This window comes from Fundulus heteroclitus, chromosome 23 (genome assembly GCF_011125445.2).
Source record: "Fundulus heteroclitus isolate FHET01 chromosome 23, MU-UCD_Fhet_4.1, whole genome shotgun sequence".
NCBI lineage: Eukaryota > Metazoa > Chordata > Actinopteri > Cyprinodontiformes > Fundulidae > Fundulus > Fundulus heteroclitus.
In genome coordinates, this window is record NC_046383.1 from 1,925,463 (window position 1) to 1,948,914 (window position 23,452).

At 42.6% G+C, this 23,452-nt stretch overlaps 1 protein-coding gene across 10 annotated transcripts in view; it reads left to right on the plus strand.

The window, feature by feature from the left end:
* The window catches only part of atp8a1 (ATPase phospholipid transporting 8A1), a 139,560-nt gene that overhangs the window by 111,513 nt on the left and 4,595 nt on the right, over positions 1 to 23,452 (plus strand). For all 10 annotated transcript variants that reach the window (XM_036127396.1, XM_012879903.3, XM_036127392.1 and 7 more), the window contains 8 exons: positions 1,523 to 1,645; positions 6,719 to 6,797; positions 8,235 to 8,296; positions 8,740 to 8,796; positions 9,088 to 9,195; positions 18,856 to 18,944; positions 19,291 to 19,383; positions 21,737 to 21,828. In XM_036127396.1, the coding sequence (XP_035983289.1) occupies positions 1,523 to 1,645; positions 6,719 to 6,797; positions 8,235 to 8,296; positions 8,740 to 8,796; positions 9,088 to 9,195; positions 18,856 to 18,944; positions 19,291 to 19,383; positions 21,737 to 21,828 (703 nt within the window). The remainder of the gene's footprint in view (positions 1 to 1,522; positions 1,646 to 6,718; positions 6,798 to 8,234; positions 8,297 to 8,739; positions 8,797 to 9,087; positions 9,196 to 18,855; positions 18,945 to 19,290; positions 19,384 to 21,736; positions 21,829 to 23,452) is intronic.

Genomic DNA, 23,452 nt, shown 5'->3' on the forward strand with positions numbered 1-23,452 from the left:
TAGTTATTCGGAGCGGCCGCGTTTAATGATGAAAAGAATAGGAAGAGTGGAGCGGCAAGTGAGCTGATTTTGGGAGTCCCACAGGGCACAATAACAAGACCACTCCTAATGAACTCATATTTCATATCTGTCATAAATTAAGCAGAGGGAAAAAAAAAAACATCTGCTTGTTAACTCTACAATAAAACTCAAATTCAGCTCCATTCAGAATAAGAAATATTCTCCAAATATGGAAACGATGTACAGCTTGAACTGTCAGTCCTGAAGAACAGCTCAATAGTTCTGCCTCTTTTATCAGCTAGATAATGAACCAACATTTCACATTACCACTGATGTTTGAACCGGTGGGAATAGAGTTGAGTTTTTTTTTTTAATTCTTAAAGACATGGGGGAATTCCTTTGGCTGAGTGGGAGTCTGTTGGAGGCAGTGGTCCGAATCCACCCTTCAATAGGAGTCCTCCAGGGCTTGGCTGTGAAAAAGAAAGGGAGCCCAGTGGAGCATGTCCTGTGGCCTGCCAGTCCTGCAGTCTCGAAGGCTGCAAACTCCCACTCCAGATGGGTCTGCGGGGATCTCGCACCAACTGGCCCACTGAGCCCCTCTCGGTTACACAATACCATCACTCCTCTCTGAGCAGCTGCTATATGGAGCATTACAACATCTCTAAGAAATTACACTTAAGCCCGACTTAAATACCTGCCTCTCGGTCCAGAACTTCGCAGATGTTTGTTGGGAGATGGGTTTTGCATATGAACAGAGTGAAAGCGTGACCAATCAAAGCGAACCTCAAAAGGGTTCAAGGTCAGTGGTCTTCAATAATCAGACTTTTAGTAAACGCAATTGGAGAACAGACTGAAACAAATTTCCAGCAAATTAGGCGATCGGAACAGGCATCTGTGATTAGTTCAAAATAGACACAAGTTTTAGAGTAGAGTGGCTCATTTTCAGTATTTTGTAAAGCCTGACCTGAACTTTAAGAAGTCATAAGAACAGCATTTAATACATTTTCTATTAGATATTTATATTGGGAGCAGGAGCCCGTGTGAGAGCAATGTTAGTCAGTATTAGTAAAACTGTTAGAGTTTCACTAATATTTCAAAGCATCAACTAATCACACTGTTGTTTTTTTAGCTTCTTAAATTAGCAATAAGCATAGCTAGCATGAGGACTGATGATCCCTAGAGATCATCAGTCCTCTCATCTCTCTCGCTGACCTGCAGCCTTAATAAACTGCCGGCAGGTCAAAAACATAATTTTACTTTTAACTAGCTCTTTACTTTTTTGTGCTTTCACTTGGTAACAACTCTCCCACTAAAGAGTGCTGGATTTAGTGAAACCTGGCATCGCTGATTTGTTTGTTTGTTTTGTTTTCACCCCAGTGGTCACTAATTATGGATTATGCCAATTCCTGTTATCAGCAGATTTGTCTGTGAATTTCTAGTTTAGCGATTGGTTAATAATTTTTTTTGGTGTTACTGAAATTAGATTTTTGTGTGTGTGTGTTGTTTTTTTTCCCTGATGTAGATCTTCACTGCCTTACCCCCTCTTACCTTGGGGATATTTGAGCGCTCCTGTAGGAAAGAAAATATGCTGAAATACCCAGAGCTCTACAAAACCTCCCAGAATGCAATGGGTTTCAACACCAAGGTAAGACAAAAGTCCAACACGTGATTTGCATGTGAATGCTTGTACTGGCATTATCCCGGCATTCTGCTTCCCAATTTGTTTCACAGCATGACTAATAGATTAAAAAAAAAAAGTCATCTGGAATTTCAAAATATAGTAGGATGTTTATCTACAATATGTTGGTCGTTTTCTGACTTATCCAGAATTATTTTTTTTATTTATTTCATTCGCTAAAGTTGAAATCAATTGTTCTGTTAGACAAATGGTCTGACCTCCCGGCTCCTAAAACCAGCTGCCTTCACGTTAATGAAAGGAGATGTTTCTGCCTTCGCTCTGACGGATTTATCTGCACTGACCTGGCAGCTGTAGTTTGCGGATCTCCTCTCGGAGTCTGGTTTGGCTGGGCTTGACCTATTCTGTCTGGTCGTGGGCGCTGAAGGGCGGGGGGGCCTGTCCGTTAGCTTTCCCCTGCTGGGTAATAAAGTTGTCTCCTCCTTTCTTCATGCCCAGCCACAGACTCCTGGACCTTCCTCACAGGCGTGGCGACCTGGTTAGCTCCGCATGGAGGTGCGCTAAAAGGCGGATTGGCCATGGTGGTCCGGGGCAGGGAAGGTCAGATGAGTTTTGGGATGCGGCAGAAAAGAGAGAGCAAGGAAGGAAATTGAGAGCATGCTGCCTTTATATGACAAGCGTTTGCGGCGGAAAATTAAGCAATTTGTTAAAAGGAAGGAGTGGTGTGTTTGGAGGCCAGGCCTATCGGATCACATTCAAGCCAGACAGGACCCGACGTCATGCATCAATTTCTGACAGGAACTCCTCTTTAGTTGTAAGATTAAAGTTAATTGGATTTATTTAGTAAATAATTAATCAATTTGTTTATTTGACCCCATATTACCAGGATTTGTTAGATTAATAAGTACTATATATAGTCTTATGACTATATTTGTCTATTATTATTCATTTTTAAAACAAAAATCTTACATTAGGTTAATTCAATTAATTTTGTTGGGTTTTGCATTCACGTAGATTTTTTTTTTGCGATTTTGTCCATTTCTTCACTTTATACATGCATTTAATATTTTGGTTAGAGCTATATTACCACATAGCTGAAGGCTTGTTGTTTTTTTTTAATCATGAATCCTGCTCTCGGATTGATTTTTCCCCTCGTTAATTTTTTTTTGGGGATATTTCATTAAGTGTTTTTTGTGCCACTATTGGACCACAGATAGGTAGAGGGAAAATGAGCCCAAATTTTGTTTGGGCCACGTTTTCCAAGAACCATAAATGATGACTGGGCCAGGTCAGCTAGTTGTTTTTGCTGGCTTGTCCACTCTCTCTTCCACAGATATTTTCCTTGCAGCTGGCCCGAGGCGAGGCGAGAAAATCCATCAGGAATTTGGCCCCTCCGAAACCTGTCTTTCTGTGGACCCCGGCTCTTTTGTACACAACGGATACTGTCTCTGTGAATTAAAGCTGTTTGTGTTGAGGTGTGAGCAGGGAGAGGTTCACACCGGGGGGTTTCGACTTTGCCGCTCATTTACTTTTAAGGACATAGTAGGTTCCCATGCAAACTAATAAAAGCCCTTTGCAGCTCGAGTCATCGCTGCAGTTTAACAACAACTACCGCCGCGTTTACAGAGCTTTTCCTTCTCCTTTAGCTTCTTACCTCATTCCTTCATAAAGAAACGGAAAGTAGAGGGCTGCTCTGGAAATATTTGGCTCCATATTAATTAGTGCCTTTCATGTGTTTTGCTTTTTTTGGCCATTAAGACTTCCACAAAGGGCCAGATTTTTCCCAAGACAGAGCAGCCATTCATTCAGAGTGGATCCTAACCAACTCAAAGGAGAAAAAAACAAAAAAAAAAAACCAGAAAACAAGAGCCACGAGATACCCAGGTGGATCGATGGCTTGAAGCAAAGGATCCCGCTGTGACAAATTATTATGAACATTTATTGATTCCATTTGCATTCATTATTGTGCACAGGAACCTGGAGGTTCGTTCTCCCTCCTGCAGTGATCGAGATGGGATAACTGAGGGGGAAGCTGATGGAGGGCTAAGCCTGTCAGTGGGAGGCTAATTGAGTAAAACCTGTGATTGTAACATTAGTGATCATTTAATACGCGTTTGACCGAAGAGCCGAGGGAGCCGGGGGGTGGGGGGGTTTTGCTTTTGGCCACCCTCGCTCTGTGGATTGGGTTTTGTGTACACAGTGGGAGCGTGAGCTAATCCAGGGTGGGGGTAGCTGTCATGAGACTTTGTTTGGTTGGTGGGAAGGTGATGAGGTTGTGCCACTGAGGTCACGGTCTATTAACGAGGATCATATTAAGTGTTGGGACATTAAATATTTTCAGAAACCCACAAGTTATTTACTTTTCAGGATGACATAAAAATGTCATGTTAAATTTTTTAAGACCTGTTTGCTAAAGGTGCCTGTACTGCTTTCAGGCTCTAACTTTTCTTCTACTGAGGGATAAATTAAATAGATTGGTCAGAAATGTGTTGTTTTTATTACGGTGCCTTGCAAAAAAAAAAAAAAATGTTCTTGTTGGAATTGTTCACATGCTGCCGTGTTACGGCCACAAACCTCAACTGATTATTGTCTTTTAGATGTATTTATTTTTTTTGTGGCTGACCAACAACGCAAAGTAAAGCAGAGTTATCATGTAGGAGGAAAGAAATAAAAATCTGAAAAGTGTGGCATACATTTGTACTTTTCCCCCTCTTTTTAATAGTTTTTGGACCCACCTTTAATGCAAATTTCAACGTTTTTCGATCATTGCTGTGTTTGTCGTATGCTTTTATTAGCTTTGCACATCTAGAGGTGCAAATCTTTGCCACTTTTTTTCTTTTTAAACATTTCCTTTCCATTGGAGAGTGCCAAAAAATACTCATCTAGATTTACCACAAGCCCACGCTAACCTATGACTTTAAAACATACAAATATTATTTGATTTAAGCCATTCCATTGTAGCTCTCGCTGTGTTTTTGGTAGTTGTCCTGTTGGGTTGTGAACTCTTCTCTCCCTGGTCTCCAGTCTTGCTGCGTTGCTTTTATGTCGGAAGTGGGAGTTAGGAATGTTGAGAGCGTAGTAGTTGCGAGTCAAAAATCTGAGTTTTCTGTTTCTTTCAGTGCTAGCTGTTAGTAGCAGCCAGAGAACATGTCAACCTAATATATATGCCAACACAAGCCCCAATAAATATTACATTCTGGCAACTTCTACTGCATGCTAGTTCGTGACACCAATATCAAATACAAACTTTCCCTGTTGGGACTTCAGAGGGATTTGTTTTGTATTTCCACCGGCGATGTGCCGTGTTAAGTTGTGAAAACCCACAGATTTACATTTTTCTAGTCTAATAATGATAGAAATACATTTTTATTGCAACATATTTATTCCATGTAAGCCATCCCTTAGGGAGTAGTGGGCTGCCACAGCAAAAGCAGATGGGATTTCTTCTGGCTTTGGAAGAATTTCATAGGCTTGTGTCGTGACTTTTTCAGAGGATGAATTGATCAGTCGGGAAATTGTTTCATAACCCTCTTCAAACCTCTCCACAACTTTGTCCCCGACCTTTCAGATCTGTTCCCCCGGTCTTCACGAACCTGAATGCTCACTTATTTTTCCTAACAAACCTCTGAGGACTCAGCAGAACATCTGTATTAACACTGAGAATAAATGACCCACGGGTGAACTCTATTTACTAATGATAATCATTGGCACTTAACGGGGTAGTAATTTAGGGCTTCTCCAGACTAGTTGGCCCTCTAAGGTGAAGCTAACAGCTAGCCCCGCAAAAGGAAATCAAACAATGTGGCATTTACTTAGCTACTTTATGTTTGCTTTTTTTTTTTTAACCAGATTACTGCTCTAACTGAAAGGGTTTTCTCACAGTAAAATCATTGGTGGTACATGACCTCCTACCTCTATTTTCTGTGTGAATAATCAAAGGCCTCAGTATAAATAAGCCCCTTCTACTAAAATGACAACGGTCTAAAGGGTCATAAAATGGCACCTACATAAACCGCTGATGTTTTTGAGACTGGAGTTGACATAAAATGATAGGCCTGCTTTGGCGTCGGTCCCTCTTGGACTAGCTTTTAGCTTCGCCCTGATTAATCTGGATTTATTTTAGATTAAGGCACCCAGAGAGTTGTCTACTGCAGGTAAGATATTATGTACCTTTCATTTCTAGGCCTGACCAATTTTCATGTCTCTGGGTGAGGAGAGGAAAAGAGGGCACAAGTGTGAAGCCCTTTTTTTTTTCTTCTTCTTCCCCTTCGTCTTTTTGGCTGAACAGATTTCACGGCTGTTTCATGCTACATGGCCCATTAGTGTTTTGTTTGGCCGGGGAGTTGCATTAATATAAATTTTAAAACAAGGTGGTTTTGGAGTGGGCGTATTGGTTTAACCAACTCATCCGCCGTGTACACGTCTGCCCAGACGGCGTTCCATACCTCCACTTTCCAGGCTCTTGATAATTACCCAGAAAACAGTTTAATCTCTGTCCGGCCTGTCGGCCTCTGTGTGCGTCTCCAGACTGATTTGTTTTACTTGTTTAAACTCTCCTGTAATTTATCGCTACCCGCGTTGAAATCTTCTCGTGGAGGAGCTGTAATCTAACCATGTTAAATGAGTGTAAACCTTTCCTCTGCACCTCTTAATATAATGTCGTTTAATGTTCTCAGAGTCAGTGGACGTATTCGAGTTTACTATGTCTGAGGTCGGTTCTTTGTGTTAGTTAATTGCTATAGAGGAAAATGATTAAAACCCAGAACACTGATGTCATCCACTTGCTTTTCATTGCTAATACATATACTGGGTAGCCTCTCTCCCCCCCATAACACTCGGAGAAGATATACAACGTGTCTGTCAGCGGGGTGGCCATTCACTAAGGAGGCCCCGACAAAACCGCCACTTAGCCCAGTGCTGGGCTGGCACAAAGGGCCCAGGTCAGGGGTGACCTGGAGCTCCCCACAACCTTTTCACATGCTTTTTTTTTTTTCTTCTCTCTCCCTCTGTTTCTCACTCATCCCCCCACCCCCCACCATCTCCCCGCCTTTCTCCTCCACCCCTCTTGCCTCTGTTTTGCAGGTCTTCTGGGCCCATTGTCTGAACGGCCTCTTCCACTCCGTCATCCTCTTCTGGTTCCCCCTGAAAGCCTTCCAGCATGGTTAGTGGCTCCCAGCGACTCCTCCGCGGCTCTCAATGGACTGGATGAAAATAGAAAACAGTCGAGCTCGCATACTTCATCTTAATTACTTCTCTCTTTGGCCGTTCCAGTCATGAATTGCAAACATGTGGCATCTTCGGTTTGAGCCACATGCAGCACCAGGCGTGTGTTCATATCTGCATCACTAAGCAAAAGCAGTTAGAGGCAAAAGGAATGATCACACCCATCAGTTTATACAGGAAGCTGACATTTTATATCGGTTTGGCAAATACCTTTTAGTGGGTTTCACATGTGCAAAGAGAATGGGGATCCTTTAGCCTGTGTCTTGGCTGGCCAGAGCTGAGGACCACACAAGCTCGGGGCCTGCTTTCCAAACAAAGGCGCCAAGCCGCCTCAGTCTGACTGACAGGCTGTCAGCAAAGCCTCGACGTGCACAGGGCATGTTACCAACCGGAAGTGGAGAGAACCTCCGCGTCTTTCTTCTCTGATATTCACATACAGTTGATATTTCAGCCTTGGCTCCAACCCAAACACGCTTATGTGTTTCAAAGCAATATGTCTGTGTTACTCTGTTTTTGCTAATCTCGTTTGGAAAAATAGGTTGCATACAACTGCTAAATGACCGTCTTGCCGCAGAAAGCCGCCTTTTAAATCTGATTTATTAATGAGTTACCAGGAAAATTGGATTTCTGACCCTTATGAAGGCATACAGACTTAATTTCAGCCTCAGCCTTCGAAACCTTAATGCAAGTTGGAATTCCACTCACCAAGCTTCACTCAAAGGTTAAATGAGGAACCATATGGCTTCCAGTACCAAACTGGTGCTAGTGTTTGCTAGGAACTACATAGCGACTGCACAGTGTCAGGAAAAGCATCACAATGTCCCCACCGCTGCATCGACGGCAGGGAAATCCATCCAACAGACCAAATATATTAATGGCGTGCAGAATTTGCATGCATGGCAGCTGAAAGTCCTTTGTGACTTCAAAATGAAACATATTGATATTGCCATGACAATTGTGCAGCTCTGCTTGGCACCAGTTCTTTGTTTTTTTTCTCCCCTGTGAAGCATTGCTTCTCGTAATAACCAATGTTGTAAGAATGTTCCACAGAATTCGTAAATGCCAAATCCAACTTGTTTCTTAAACACCATTAGTCTTTTCATATCAGTGCTGCCAGTACTGGTCAGATCAGCAATCTGATGATCAGTATTTCAAAGCACTCACAAACTTGTTGTTCAAAAGGACATGAATAAATTAAGATGACGGTACTGGGACATTGGTTTGCAGAGATGCAGAGGTGAATAATCGGAAAAGTGTTGTTAGAATTGTGCTGGAGCCTGTTGAGAACTGGCTCCAGCTCTTAATGAGGTTATTAAAGTGACATCTGCTCTATGAAAACCCTGAGAGCTGAAAACAAAACTGATTTCCTTCACAGATACGGTGTTTGGCAGCGGACAAACTCCAGACTATCTCCTCTTAGGAAATATGGTCTACACAGTAAGTGCATCTATCCTTTTGATACCATAGGTATGTTGTCCTGTGACAATACAACTAGCAAACATCACATATATTTTGTTTTGTCCTCTCTACCAGTAGCATAAAACTAATGCGAAAGAAAGGGGTTCCTTTTTTTTTTTTTTTTTTACATTTGTACGTAAAACAGTGGATATGAGTTGATTTTTCTTTTCAGCTGAGTATTTTCATTGTTTATCAAGATAAAATATAACAGGATGATAATATAACAGACATAAAACTTAATTTATATGTGTATTATTTCTAGATAACAGCAGAAATCGGCACATGGATGAGCTGACTACTCTGATATTGATGAGAATAAAAAATAAGAATAAGAACTTACATATGGTCAAAAAAAGATAACAAAGAAAATAAAAAGGATAGAAAATGTTTGGTTTTAAAAAACGTCTTCTGTTGCTCAACAGTTTGTCGTCATCACAGTCTGCCTCAAAGCCGGTCTGGAGACGTCATCCTGGACCATGGTAGGTTAAAGGCCCTCTGGTACCTGTGACATAGTTTAAATCATGATTCTTATCTTAAAGTCTCCTTACGGTCGGGCCTTTGTGGGCTCGTAACTATAGCCAGTGAAATGAGTGGAAATTCATTCAGTGTCCCCCCTGTGCAAACTGTTACGCAGCAAAGAAAGGAAAAGAAAAAAAAAACGAGAAACAGGGCTGTAAATGTTAAGAACACGTTGTAGAAACACAATTACAGTAAGTAATGGCATTAAACACAAGGTCTAATTACTTGGCCGTGTTTCCATTTCCTCACAGTTCAGTCACATCGCCATCTGGGGAAGCATCGGCCTGTGGGTGGTGTTTTTCATCATCTACGCCTCCCTGTGGCCCCTCATTACCCTGGCACCCGACATGTCCGGAGAGGTAAACCGCGCTAATCCACACGCTGCATTCGTCTGAGCCCCGCGGACTCCCCTAGCGCCTTCTGCTTCGTTTTCCCGCCCAAGGACGCTGGTGGGAAAGTTCCGAGTAAAACTGAGGCCCGATCTTTAGAAGCCGAGCCGGAGGGGTTGCAACCTGTCAAACCTCTGGCATGTGTTGCGTAATGACTTAATTGGGCCAATTAGCAAAGTGTTTGTGTTACATTTCCCTCCCTCTGCTCTGAGTAGCCACAGGTGACGCTGGACGAGGGAAGCAGTCCGCTAGCTAAGCTGAGAAAAATGAGGGGCAGCTCATGGTCTAAAAAATCTCCAATCACCATGACAAAAAGGTTTAAATTGATCTTTTGCGATCACTCAATGCAATAATTGTTAAAGATTTTGTTTTTTTGTTTTTCTCTACCAGCTATAATTTCCATGTGAATGTGGCTAACGCTCTGACTCACCCCAGGTGTTTAATGGGAGGCTAATAAACATTTGACATTTCCCAGTGCATTCTGGGGGAGGGAGTCTGGGGCGTCTTTTCATTAGAGAACAAGAACCCAGGAGGAGGTTATTTCAGGAAAACCGGCTGGCATTACCCAGTCTGTGGCAGAAAACATAACCTCCTACAGTAAACATTGTCTTTGTGAGACCGCTGTGAAAACACATGTTTTCAGGGAGATTTCCTGTTGGGATAAACGTAGCAGACTGTTTTTTAACATTTGCACCGTGGAGATTTTGCCGGGGCGACCCTGGCACATGAAGAAGCAATCTTATCTTTCATCAAAGTCCTACTTTTTGCCCCAATAACGCACTGTTTTCATGCTGCGTCCTTCAAGAGGCAGAGGAGGGTTTCCAAGGAAAATGTGTTGCTGCAGGTGTAGCTTGTTTCGGCAGCTTGGAGTTGTTTTTCATTTGGGAAAAGAGAACCGTTGTTCCTGAAATATAAATGGACAGGTCTTACACACAGTCTGGAAAAAGTCTGGGCGGGTACAGAACCTGATCTGCTGGTTCTGACTCAATGAAGAAACATAATTGTTTCAGCGTTAAAAATGTGAAGTAATCCTGTAAGAAACTCCACTTTCAGTACTTTTTTTTTAGTCAAGTAATTGAGTAATTGGTGGATGGAAACCGTTTGAGCTCCTAAAATGATTCATTTGTGGAGCATCTTTACCTGTCAAACTCTCACTCAGTCAAGTATAAGAAAAAGAAAACTCACCTCATCTTCTGTCTGTGAAGCCAGCTGCTTTCATCCAGTGACTGAAGACTGTAATGGTGTCCTGTGGGCAGACGGTAACTCTATGCCCAGAACTAACTGGGGGATACCACTATATCATCAAACAGTGATGCATCCCTGTGAAAATTGAGAGGACATCAGAGACATGATCTTTGGTTTCCTTTTAGCCTCTGAGGAGCAGAATCACATCGACCCTCATGCACTCCCACATACTTCACCAGAGCCTTCCCGGTGTTTACATGAATCTTCTCTGCCCTCTGTCCTATCTGTTTTCTTTTTTCCCCCCCGAAACTTTTTCCTCCGTCTCTCGTTTGCCCCTGCTCACCTCTGCTGATTGAACCAGGACCTCAGGGCAAACTGTATAACAGACACCAGAACTCATTCTCCTCCTGTTACTTCCCTCTCTCTCTAACTCTCTCTCTCGACGCCCTCAACAAGAGATGCTAAGCAGCGCTCGGATCCTTGCCATCGCATTAATCAGCTTTAGGCAAAGTGTGCTTTGGACAGCGAGCAGGACAGGTGCAGCGTCCATTCATAAAACACGTCGTTTGGACTACTGTAGCGGCTCAGTCTCAGAGCTCGTAGCTCATCCCGTTTTCCCCCTGAGAAGCGTCGCTGATGGAGGGATGAAGGAAAAAAAACGTGTCGGGTTATTCTGCTCAGGCAGGCCTCACCATGAGGCTTTGACTCTTGAGATGTCTATTACACCAACCTGCCGTCTGCGACAGTGACTAATGCCGATACATCTGTTTCTAATGCAACGCTTTCTTTCTTTTCGTTTTTCCTGCACACAATTCTGCCATCTTTCAATTCTGCAGCTAAACACCTCTCACTCACTCAGACTAAAGTACCTGTCATCAGCTGATGAATTGTAGTCGGTGCGGGAGTCCTTCACAAGAGGTTTTTTTTTTTATCATTTTATATACAATATTCATGCCCATCTGCAAATTGATGACAATGAAAGGACTGAAACCAGTCTCTAAATGAAATCAGATCAACAAAATTACCTATAAAAAAAAAAGTTGTTGTTAGTATGGATACCACTTTACCTTTGTGTTTAAGGTCAATAGATTTTAAAGCAATTTAATGTTATAGAACGACAGAAACTAGGCATCTAATTGGGAAGTGGAAAGGAAACGGTAATAGTCTGAAAAGTGCAATTCATTTTTGTTCAGCCCCATTTTCTCAGAAACCCTTAAATAAATCCAGCGCCTCCAGCTGTCTTCGCCCAGTTAGCAAATGAGGTCCATCTGTGTGGACTTTAATCTTAATGGGAGTTTTCTGTGTTCTCAGCTCCATCTCGGCTCCTTCTGACTGAGATGGAGCTGTTTTGCGAAGAAAAACGGCTAAAGCCCTCTGTCAAGTTCAGCCAAGCTGAAACATCCTCCAGAGGGCTTGTATCTGTTACTGCAATGTAAGTTGATCCTACAAAGTCACACTTTGATTGTTTAATGTAAAATTTCCTTTTCTTGTCACTTTAGAATTATGCCATACTTTTCGTTTTTTTCCAATGAGAAAACCCAATAAAACACCTCAAAGTGTGCGGTTGTAATGTTGGGAAAATGTTGAAAGCTTGAGGGTTATGACTACTTTTCTCAGGCACTGTAGCGACTTGGCTCATTTCACTTGTGGGAAAGGACAAAGTGATCAAGACTATTAGGCTATAGTGAAGCAAAACAGATGTCAATCATCCAATATGCTACAAAGAATATAAAAAACAATGTTCTGTTTCAGTCTGAAGCTGCTTAAACATACCTTTGCATTAGGAACGGTGCCAGAGTTTTGCATGATTCATTGATCTAGTTAATTGCTTTTAAAAGTACATCAACATTTCTGTTTTTATTCACTTTTCCCTTCCCATTTCTCCATAACCATGGCTCTTTTTTTTAAGCCTACTTAGAAAACCCACTTGTAGAAGGCTGACGCTTGTCTCAGACAGGTTATCCATCTTTTGTCCCGCTAGGTTTTCGCTTAATTGGTGTTTGCAAGATGCAAAGCAACTTCCACGGTGATGAATGCAGTTGTCTGTCATGTATAGGAGTCATAAATGTGGATGCAATAAATTTTCCCTCTTCGCTCATTTTTCTTGGAGCAGGCTGAACTATTCTACACAAAAAAAAAATTTCTAACCAGCCGACAGACGAGGAGAGATGACGCCTTTGATTAATTGCGAAGTCTGTTTGCAAAGGCTGTTCAAAGTCTGGTGGCATGTTTTTGTGTGTAATGTTAGACGTTGAGAAATCTCTTTCGTCTTTGTTCAGACTAGAATGAACCTATTTAAATCTTTTCATCACTTGCTAACTTTCTCCTCGCGGTATTTCAAAATCTTCACTGTTCTTCCTCAAGACCCCTGAGCCTGTGACTTTTCAGTTGTTTATCTTACATTTTTTTTCTCCCCCGGCTACTGATTGATGAGCACCACAACACAAGATTTGTGGAACAACTCGTACAATCTGGGTGAAGCACATAGACGCACCGCCGATGATGTATTTACATTCAGTCATGGAGTGGTTAAAGACAGTTTACTACAAACAGGTTCAAATCAGAAGAAACCAGACTTTGGCTCGGTTTAAAAAAATAAAATAAAAAAAATGTCCACACCTGTCCAGGAGTCTGGGTCGTTGGAGGCTATCCTTTGCTGTGAGTTGTTTACTTGGCCTCCTGATTCAAGATGAGACCGCTCATGTAATTTCTTTGGAATGAGTTTCAAGACGGGGTTGTAGGTTCTTGGAAGCTGAAACCGCAATCCTCTCCGTCTGTTCAGCGTTGGCTTTTCTATTTTGACAAAAATGGCTTCCTTCACTTTGAAACCGTCTGTCCTCGCTGTCCCAAATCTGATCATAATTGACGTCAAAGGTGTGTCCTCTGCCCTTGAGGTGCAAGTGCACTGCCGAATCCTGCTGTAGCTGCTCGGGGAAGCCATCTTTGGGGCAAGGAAGCCTGTTTTTGTGGTTGCCATAACCGCCATGACCTGGATAACAGGGAATTTTTGCAGACATATTTTCTACAGGTGTTTTTTCAGAAAAACTAAATGACAAGCGATTTCATAAAATTCTCACCTAAAATGGCTAAATGTGCACATAGGCGTATCGCCAGGTGCACATGATCAAAACGTCATTACACGGGCATTTTGAAGGAGCTTTGCTCTGTTTAAACCTCAGTTAGTTTGGTGTGCTCCTGATTATTGACGCAAGAGTGAACTCCATGATGAGATCACAAGGGCTGTAGCAGCTAATGAGTCTGCTAAGAGATGTAATGGGGTCCTAAGAGATTTTGAAATCAGCCATTCTACTGCCTGGAAAATAGTCTACAAGTGGAGTACATTCTAGACTATTGCTAAGTTCACACTACAATCACAAGAATTTATTTATAGTATTCTCATGCTCTCCTTGTTGACTTAAGACTACACGGCTGTCCTGTCAGAACGAGACCGCACAGGTTTAACTTTGATGGGAGGCGTCCAAACAGGAAACCTTTGCGCTCTAAGACAAAACGTGAAGGTCAGACTGAAATTTACCACAGAGATCATAGATAAAAGCCAGGACGAGTGTGAAACTGAATCATCTGAACACCAGAACAGTGTTTTGCCTAAATCAAATACAGCAATGCAGGAGATGAACCTCACACAACCTGTAAAGCGCCATGCTTTGGTAAGGCTTTGCTGCAGCAGGACATGGCTGACGCACCATCATAAAGTCCACCGTGAATTATCTCATGTCTGAGTGGCTTCTGAAGGAAAATGGGATGCACCGGTAAAAAAAAAAAAAGCACATTTTAAAATGCTGTAAATGAAGCTGGAGCAGAACCGGGCCCTGAAATGTCACAGATCGTGATCTCAGAGAGGATGTGAGGTGACTTGAAGCAGCCTGTATATGTGAGGAACCTCCCAAACATCTCACACACGAAAGGGAGAAGTGGAGCAAACGTTTCTCAGATTGCCTGGTAGACTCTACAAGACGCATGTTGCTGAAGTTATTCCAGCCAAAGTGGGCAAGATCGGCTGGTAGAGGGTGGGGTGTCATTATTCCTGTTTAACGAGTAAAACAGTTTGTTTCTTTGTTTTAAATTTCTTTTCCATAAATTTTTTTTAAATAAGATTAAACATCAACATGTGAGCATCTCCTAATGAAGAACTGAGCATCCAATGGGGTGTCCTGAGTCTTTTACAGCTCTCTATAACATGTCCTTACAGTAGATTGTGAATGCAATGTAGATTTGTTTATTTTTAGGTTCTCGTTTGAAACCTCACATTGGGTACAAACTGGCACAAAGTCAATAAGGAACGTCCCACTGCAATCAGCTGCATCTCATATACATATTATTTAACATATTCCAACCTCTACTTGATTGATTTGTGCTTTTCTAACATGTTTTAGACGTGTTTTTTTTTTGTTGTTTTTTTGCATGCTGAAGTCTAAGCCTGGATCTAACCTTAAATTATTCATATCGCACATTTGAGTCCGTGACCAGGAAAGGGTTTCATGCTACAGCGTTTTTGTGATCTTTCCAACCAATCGTAGCGCTTTCACACGATGAGTCACATTCACCCACCCTCACAAGCAGACATGCACCTACAAACCAGCAGGCGACGCAGGGTTCAGCGTTTTGGCCAAAGACACTTTGACATGTGGCATTGGGGGGGGGGGGGATTGAACTCTGTGTGGGTCTGTGTCTTTCTATGGTCATAAGGAGGGGTTCATAGTCTGTCAAAACCCCCCCCCCCCCCCCTCCCTGCCAGAGGACACTACTGTCTGTCCAGCCAGACAAGTTTATTAGTTTGTCCTAAAAATACAGCCATGCACCCTGGACCTCTCTCACCCCCTCCAGCTCCCAGGGGCCCGGTGGTATGAGACATGCTCGCATCCACCAACACCGCTGGACCCGCTCAAAGTCCCGGAGCTGTTCCAGATGCCTGCAGACAAACATTTGTTGTTTGCAACTCCGCCGATTTGTTTGGGTTTTTAAAAACTGACGTCAAAATGAAAAATGCTCTCCGTTAGCTCGACTTCGTTTCCAAGTTTCCACCGCCGTCGCTTTCACAGTTGCACCTTTTACAGGCTTTTGATTCCGTTACCCCATTAACTGGATGCGTGACGTCTCGGGCTAACGTCTGTGTCGTAGCTAAGTGATACAGCTGCATAAATAAATACTGAACTGGTGAACGACTTAATTTGTTTTTCATTCTGCTTGGCTATGATGTGTCCAAGTATACACTCCAGGTTTATTTTGAAAAGGCCCTGCAGACAGTTCAAACGGCGCCTTGAAAATGTTTAATAAGCTTAATGAAAATGAAAATAATTAAAATCCCCCCCCATCCCCCAAATAAAAAAAACTTAAAATAAAAAATATAAAAACATTGCTAAATGTTCCCATGGGGGCTGCACAGTTTCAACACTGATTTGAAAATATCTGCTGCTTGAACGCAATTTTCCCTCGCACGTTTTTGGCCTCTGTGGGTCTCACAGAAAGACCTTTATTCATTCCTGTAGGGGAAAAAAAGCCATTTTTGATTTCCTGACGTTTAGGGTGGGAGGGCGCTTCCTCTCCTTCTGTTATGTCAGACATCAAAGTCAGTTTGCAGGTAATGGCAAACAGATTGGGCAATTTGGGCTAACCTGAGTGCTTTGGTAGTTTTGACACTGATCCGTGTGTGCGTGCATCCCGCGGGTCGCGCCGTCACGTTTCAGGAAAGCCACTGTCAAGTGACAGTTCGAACAAGCGGCACGTTGCAACGCAAGGAGCACGAGTTGTAACTCAGGCACGCAGTGACAGATAGTTTCGGTACGGTGGGCCAAAGAAAATAGGGCAGGCTTGAAGTTTTGAGCCTCCACCATGGCGATCCACAACCTCTCTGACACTAAAACCCATAAGTCATATTAAATATATTTTAACTAGTTTTTAAATGATAAAGTACCTTTATCTCAAGGGTGGCCCTTGAGAGCCTTTTAGGAGGGGGTTAGGTCTGGAAACAGTGGCGAGAAATTCCATTATATGCAAGAGTTTTATTACCATTTTGAACTTTCTGATGTTTTGTCACATGACAACTACAACCGCTGATGTGTTTCATTGAGACTTTACGTGATGGACCAACACAAAGTAGTGAAGCTAAGGGAAAAATGACACATTTTAATTTTTTTTAATATTTTCTCTTTATTTTTTTACAAATACAAGTAACAGGTGAAGGGTACATTTGTATTTATTCCCTGCGAGTCAAAATGATGTTAAACCCCTCTGGGTGCAGTTCTAGAGAATTTTACCCACTAAATTAGAACAACTAACCCAAACTCAGTCAGGCTGGATAGAAATCGTCCGTGAACGTCAATTCTCAAGTCTCGCCACGGACTCTTAAATGGATTTAGGTCTCTACTTCGACTCGGTCCTTCTAACACGTTAATTAGCTTTGATCTGAACCTCTCTCATAGAGTTGTCCTGCTCGAAGGTTAGTCTTTGTCCAAGAACAACCGTCTTCCTGTCAACTCTTGCCAGCTTCCCGGTCCAGAGTGTCTACCTCGCATAGTGCATCCACCACCATGGGGAGGCTGAGTTCAAAGTGAACGCTCGTGTTGGTTTTTCACCACTCATACCATTTTCTCGCTCAATTTTAATCTCATCTGACCAGACAATCTGTTTACACGCTGTATGTGGCACTTGCTTGGCTTTATGGTAAAAAAAAACAACATTTCCTTTCAACAATGGCCTTCTTCTTGCCACTCCGCCATAAGGTCCAGAACTGCAGAGTCCACGGCTTCCTGTTGTGTCAGTCTGCAGCCCCTTTAGAGGAACCATGATGCAGAACAGCTATGTTTCTGCTAAGAATAAACCAAATACACACAGGTGGACTTTATTTATCAGTATCAAGACATTTTTGATGAGATGGACACCTGCTCAGGGTGCACACAGATTACATATGACACACAGACACAACAAGACATAATCTTTCCACTGTTTGTTTATTTTTAATGAAATCAGTTGATTGCACTGACCAACAGGCTTCCTGGGAAGCTTGAAGCCTGCAAATAGCCTTTATGGTCTGATAAGGCTTGTAAACGAGTCTGAAAAGTCTCTTTGCCAATTATATGAATTGCTGTGTTGCTGAATGAATTGGTCACCACAACGCTCCCTCGATGACGCACCCATGCACTCAGTAAATACTGTGCAGTAATTTTAAACCTGCGTTTTACAGAACTGTGTAGTCTGCATGGATGTCCAATCAGGTATTCCCCGGGAAACTAGAGTACAAATACAAATTACCAGTAGTGTGTCTGTAACATGTAATAGACCGCAAACTTCTCAGCAGGGGGCGATAGCCCTCACAGCTTTTGGAAAGAAGCTGTTTTTGAGTCTATTAGTTTTTGAGTTGACGTTTCTGAAGCGTTTACATGTTGGAAGTGGGACAAACGCTGCATAGCCCGGTTGGATGGGATCAGTGGCGATACCTTTGGTCCTTCTCTGGACTCTGCCTGCATAAACCGTGTCTTGGTCCTGGAGACGGCATCCCATAATCCCCTGAACTGTCCTCACCACCCGTCCTAAATCCTTCCTCTCCTGCACTGTGCAGCTCCCATACCACGCTGTTGTGCTGGGACAGAAAATGCTTTCTATTGTAGCTTTTCAAAAGTAGGTAACCCCTCCTCAAGACAATTGGTTTCTGGTTGTGTTGGGTTTTATTGAGGAGGATTAAAGTAAATGGGGCTACATATAAATATGCACGCCACACTTTCCAGGTTTTATTTGTAAAACATTTTGAACATCAGGTTATCGTTTTCCTTCCACTTCACGCTTTAAGCTGTCCTTTGTGTTGGTCTTTGACGAAGCAAAAAGCTCAATGAAATACATCGAAGTTTGATATTGTAACGTGACAAAAACGAATGATATGAATATCTTTTGAAGGCGTTTTAATTGTTTGATTTCTAAAATAATTTCTAATTTTAAAAAAGCTGATTTACACCTGCACACGGGGGAAAAATTTTTTGAAGCTGAGTAAACTAGCGGCTGATAGAGAACATTCCTGTCGCATTCCTGCCACATTGATGGAAGCGCTCCACGCAACAGATGGCAGAGCTGTTTTTCTTTGAAAAAGATTCAACTATCTTAATGCACTGCAGGTACTTCCTGCTCCCTGAGGGGCACAGAGGTTTAGGGGGATCCAAATGTAAACTAAACAAAGGCATCCTTTAGTCATGGCCGATTAAACCACCTTGAGCAAGTTATCCGAACCCATATTCTCCATTTTCGCTCAATAGTGGTTTGTTTGGGGTTGCTGTGAGACACAGCAGAGGATGGGGATTGTTGTTCAGGTTTATCTGGTGTTTCTTCTCTTTAAGACCCCCCCACCCTCCCCCCTGCTGTTGAACTCTGCGTCGCCCACCGTGACCTGAGATTAAATATGTGTGGATTTGTGTGTGTGTGTGTGTGTGTGCCCTGCAGGCGAGAATGATGTTCAGCTCAGGAGTCTTCTGGATGGGCCTGTTCTTCATCCCGGTCACTTCGCTGATCTTTGACGTGGCCTACAAAGTGTGAGTTTTCTCCCCGCTCCACTCGCTCCCCAGTCTCTCTCACACATGCGCGCAGTACAGGAAATTCCTTCAGTATCTCTCCTATCGCCAGAAGAAATTCCTGTTTTTGTTTTTTGGGTTTTTTGTTTTTTTTTTTCCCACTTTTTGAGCAAACTTCCCAGGAACTCTAGTGTTTCCATGGTGGGAAAGCTCAGCGGGAGATCTCTGCTCCATCCATCACCAGATTCAGCCTTTCCAGAAAGATTTGACAGTCTAGGAGCTTTTGTTTCCATGTCATCCTTTTTTAAATTGCCAGTCTCTAAACGCCGCATCCTGTATGATCCTGACACGATTTTTTACTTTGCAGTGTGAAGAAGGTGTGTTTCAAGACCCTGGTGGATGAGGTGCAGGAGCTGGAGGCGTTATCTAAGGACCCTGGAGCAGTAGTGCATGGAAAGAGGTACAGAAACACACCACTACTCCTGTGCTCACTCCTTGATTTCAATCTGCATGTTTTCACTGACCTAAGGAGGCGTGTGCACGGTGGATGACTAAACGTCTCATTTGTTAAATAGCGAGCCTGATTGCTCGTTGTTTACATTCACAGTGTGCCTCTTGTTCTCTCCAGCTATCAAGTAGTCTCAGAAATGGCAAACAGAGTAGCCGGAAATAGTGGGAAAAGAAAGCTATTTTCTGCACGTTTACGTCACGGTTCAAAACATTACTCGGTTTTTGAGATGATACTATAGCAAGAAGGAACCAATGTCAACTGCTGAGCTTCTTTTTACTTCCTCTAAACCGTATTTTTTTTTTATATTGAAAAATATTTGTGATTTTCATCCAGGTTGACCTACACAGGTTCTTACAAGAGTATATGTTAAACAATGGATCATGGATCCTCCTCTCTTTGAAAGTACAACAAAACATTAGTTTTTTTGTTCACTTGGTGTTCAGTTCGTGAAAATAGCACTGTACAGAATTACCAAAGAGCTTCTCGCGAAGTGAAAATAAGAAACAGGCCATCAACGTTTGTTTTTCTGGATAGTCCGCCTCTGTTTGGAGAAGGTGTGAAAGCTCGTGTAAAATCTGCTGCAGGCCAAACAGGTGAGCTCTGATCCGCCTGAATCTGCGAACCCACATGTGGTTTGCTTGAAGTAGGAAATGCAAACAGACTATCCGCTAAAGAGGGAGAGAGAAGGCGAACCTGCTGCGTTTCACCTCGTATACACAGCAGCACGCTGAATGGATCGTTCCCTCGCCTGCTGCGAGGTTAAAATAGAAACCGCAAGTCTGCATAAATGTAGTGCTGCTGTTTGTTTTTGGTTGTGAATGTTTAGTGTTGTTTATCAATATCAAAGTATTTATGGCAAACCGCAGACTATTGGGCAAAAATGTCACCTATTATGAAAGATGCAGAACAAATACTGGATGGTGTTGCTGTTGTACTATTAAATTACATTTTAGTTTGCCATACGTCCACCACTCCCACCACAAAAGTTTTTTTCATAATGCAGATTTTGCATTATTTATTACTTTGGTATGGAGTGCTTTAGATATTAGCTTCACCTACTCATTTTCTGCCTTTGTACCAAACAACACAGCAATACATACCTGTCTAAAAAAGACTGAGCCTAGAAAATGCATTATGGCAACAATCTTTGGACAAGAAAAAGTAGTTGTAATTCTGATTATAAATGAAACCGAAACACCGATTAGAGATCACATCTTCCACATGTAACATTTTCTTGGAAAAGGTTGAACTGTTTCACAAGAATCCAAACTTCGATCCGGCACATCTACCATTTCCTGCCCCGTTTAAACAAAACGTCTCATACATCCAATGGATATAAATGATTTTGTAGTACCTATATCTGCGATTGGAAAAAGCTAATTGTCCTGAAAAGTAGTTTTTCTCATCTTTTGTTGAAATGTATTAACTTCCATGACTAGCGCTGTGATTAAATGATAGATTTGAGCCGTCCCATGGCGTGATCTCTCCCCTGACCTTATCAGGACCTGCACAGTCGAATGTTTAGCTGTCGGCCTTTTAACGAAATATGAATCATCTTTTCCAAAGCCAATTAGGAGGAAGAATCATGTTTTTGTCACGAAAATGTCACGAACGCTCACAGCTAACTCTGCCAAACAACGGCCCTGCGTGGAGGAAAGAAATCTCAAAATTGCTGCTAAATTGCAGGAGTCTGACTGTAATATCAGTAATCATGTCATAATGGTGGGTTGTTGTTTTTTGTTTTTTTTTCCCCCCCATCAAAATACGGAATGCCGGATTTCAGAGCGAGAGCCCTTGGCCTAATTAAAGCCATGCAGTATTACAGTGTAATAGCCGAGGCAGGTCTCCTCTGCTCCCTGGGGCCTGAGGTCTGCTGCTCGCATCAACACGGAGCACATCAGTGTGAGATCTGCTGCAGGCTGAAAGCGATCCTCCTGACTGGCTGCTGTCCAAGAGCCAGCAGGCTGCTGGAGCACACACACACACACACACACACACACACACATACACACACATAACACATACAAACACATGAAGGATTTTCTTCCAATACGCAGACATGTCTTGTCCCTCACATGCACACGAATTCCTCCCGGCCGCCCCGCTGTTTCGCATTCTTCCCCACGCTCTCGTTTGGCCCTTCCTCTCGGGCCTCCACGGTGTAGTCTCCCCTGCATGATGTTCGAACCAGCAGGTAGAGCGGTCGGTAGGTCTAAGGCGCTCTGGAGCTGCTCGGAAAGCCGTGATTTACGGGTCGTAAAGTGGCGGCTGCTAACGCTGGCGGTGTTTCTGCTGTGTGCAGTTTGACGGAGAGGGCCCAGCTCCTGAAGAACGTCTTCAAGAAGAGCACGGTCAGTCTGTACCGCTCCGACTCCATGCAGCAGAACCTGCTCCGTAAGTCTCTCTTCTCTTTGCTTTCTTTGTACTTTGTTGCTCAGGATGTTTCCGTAAGTGTTCAGCAAGACAACAGAGAACCCCCCCAATGAGAAGCGTGGAGGATCAACAAACCCCACCTCAGCAGCTAGTAACCTCCAGACAGTTTGTCACCATTTACCTTTATTTTTTGTTGCATTTTTGCCATCTCATGATTGTGACGTCCTCTACTCTTATTTCTCATGGCAGATATATGATAAATGAGGAGATGCTCTAAGTAGGGGTCCATTTAGCCATTTTAACAGTAACTGGTTTATAGTAAAATAAAACGATCCTTTCCCCAAAACGGCTTAAAATCACAGCGCTTTCTTTCCCTGGATTATTAAAAAAAAACAATAAAATTCTCCAGATAAAGGGATCAATCAATGAAACCCATAGATATGTATCACAGCAGGGCACAGCGTGGTGCAGGGGCTGAAAAAGGCGAGCCATGAACGGAGGCCTCGGTCCCCGGCTCCGGTTGTCGTTGGTTCGAGTCCCAACCCAGAGGACTTTGCCGCAGGTCATTCCCCTTCTCCCTTCGCCCGTTTCCTGTCTAGCAGCTGTCAAATAAAGGCTGTTAGGGCCTCAAAATAAAAAAGAAGAAGATATGACTTGCAGCATATCTCCCTGACTCCTCAAACAAAATTTAGCTCAAATTGTGCACAAATCCTAACCTAGACGTTCGCCTTATATCACGAGATATACATTTTGTTTGACAAAATCTGGTCAAACTGTAAAGGTTAAGCATTGCTAACGGTATAAGTCAGTCTCTGGGTCGATTTCCCCGTTGAGTAAGTAAGTGTGCCAACATTTTCTACAGCAGTATGAGCTGTGATATATAGAGACTGGGCTCGTCATCCCTAATCAGAGGATATGTGAAATGTTTCTGAAGAGACCAGGTCAAGGCTAGTCGAGGTCACCAAGCAGTTTCTTGGTGCATCTCTTACTTGGTTGGCTGCGTATTCCTCATTATCCTTTATCATGGGGATACCTTTATCGTTTTATGCAGCCTTTGCATCTCTGTGTCCACTGGGACTCATCACATTTATTTTTATAAAGAAAAAAGCTGCAAACTTCTCAAAGCTTTTAATTTGTTTTCCGATACAACGTATTTTTTTATTATTATTATTATTATTATTTTGGGTTGTTTGAAAAGTCTCCACATTTTTTGACTTTCAATGAAAGAATCTGTCTCCGCCCGGACAAAAAAGCTAAACGATTGCTTAATATTCAAGTTAGCCACTTCAGACAGCCTGACGGATGCTGCATATTCTCCCATCAGGCTTCTCAGCCCTGCCTTGCCACGCTGTTCCCTGCTGATATGTATTCAGCTCAACTTCTGCTTATTCTCCCAGGACTGGACCTAAATCACAGAGCAGCAGACTCCATAACTTAAGCTTTTCTGTTTTTATTAATAAGCGCTGATCATGATCTATTATTGAGAGAGATCTCGCTTCATAACAGAGAGACGTCTGTTCCCAGACCAGATTGATTGAAATCAATCCGAATGAAGTACTTTTATATTTATTTTTTTTAAGTTCAGTCTTAGCTGTCAAACTATCCAATATCATCTTAAGCATGGAATTTATTTTTATTTCTGTTT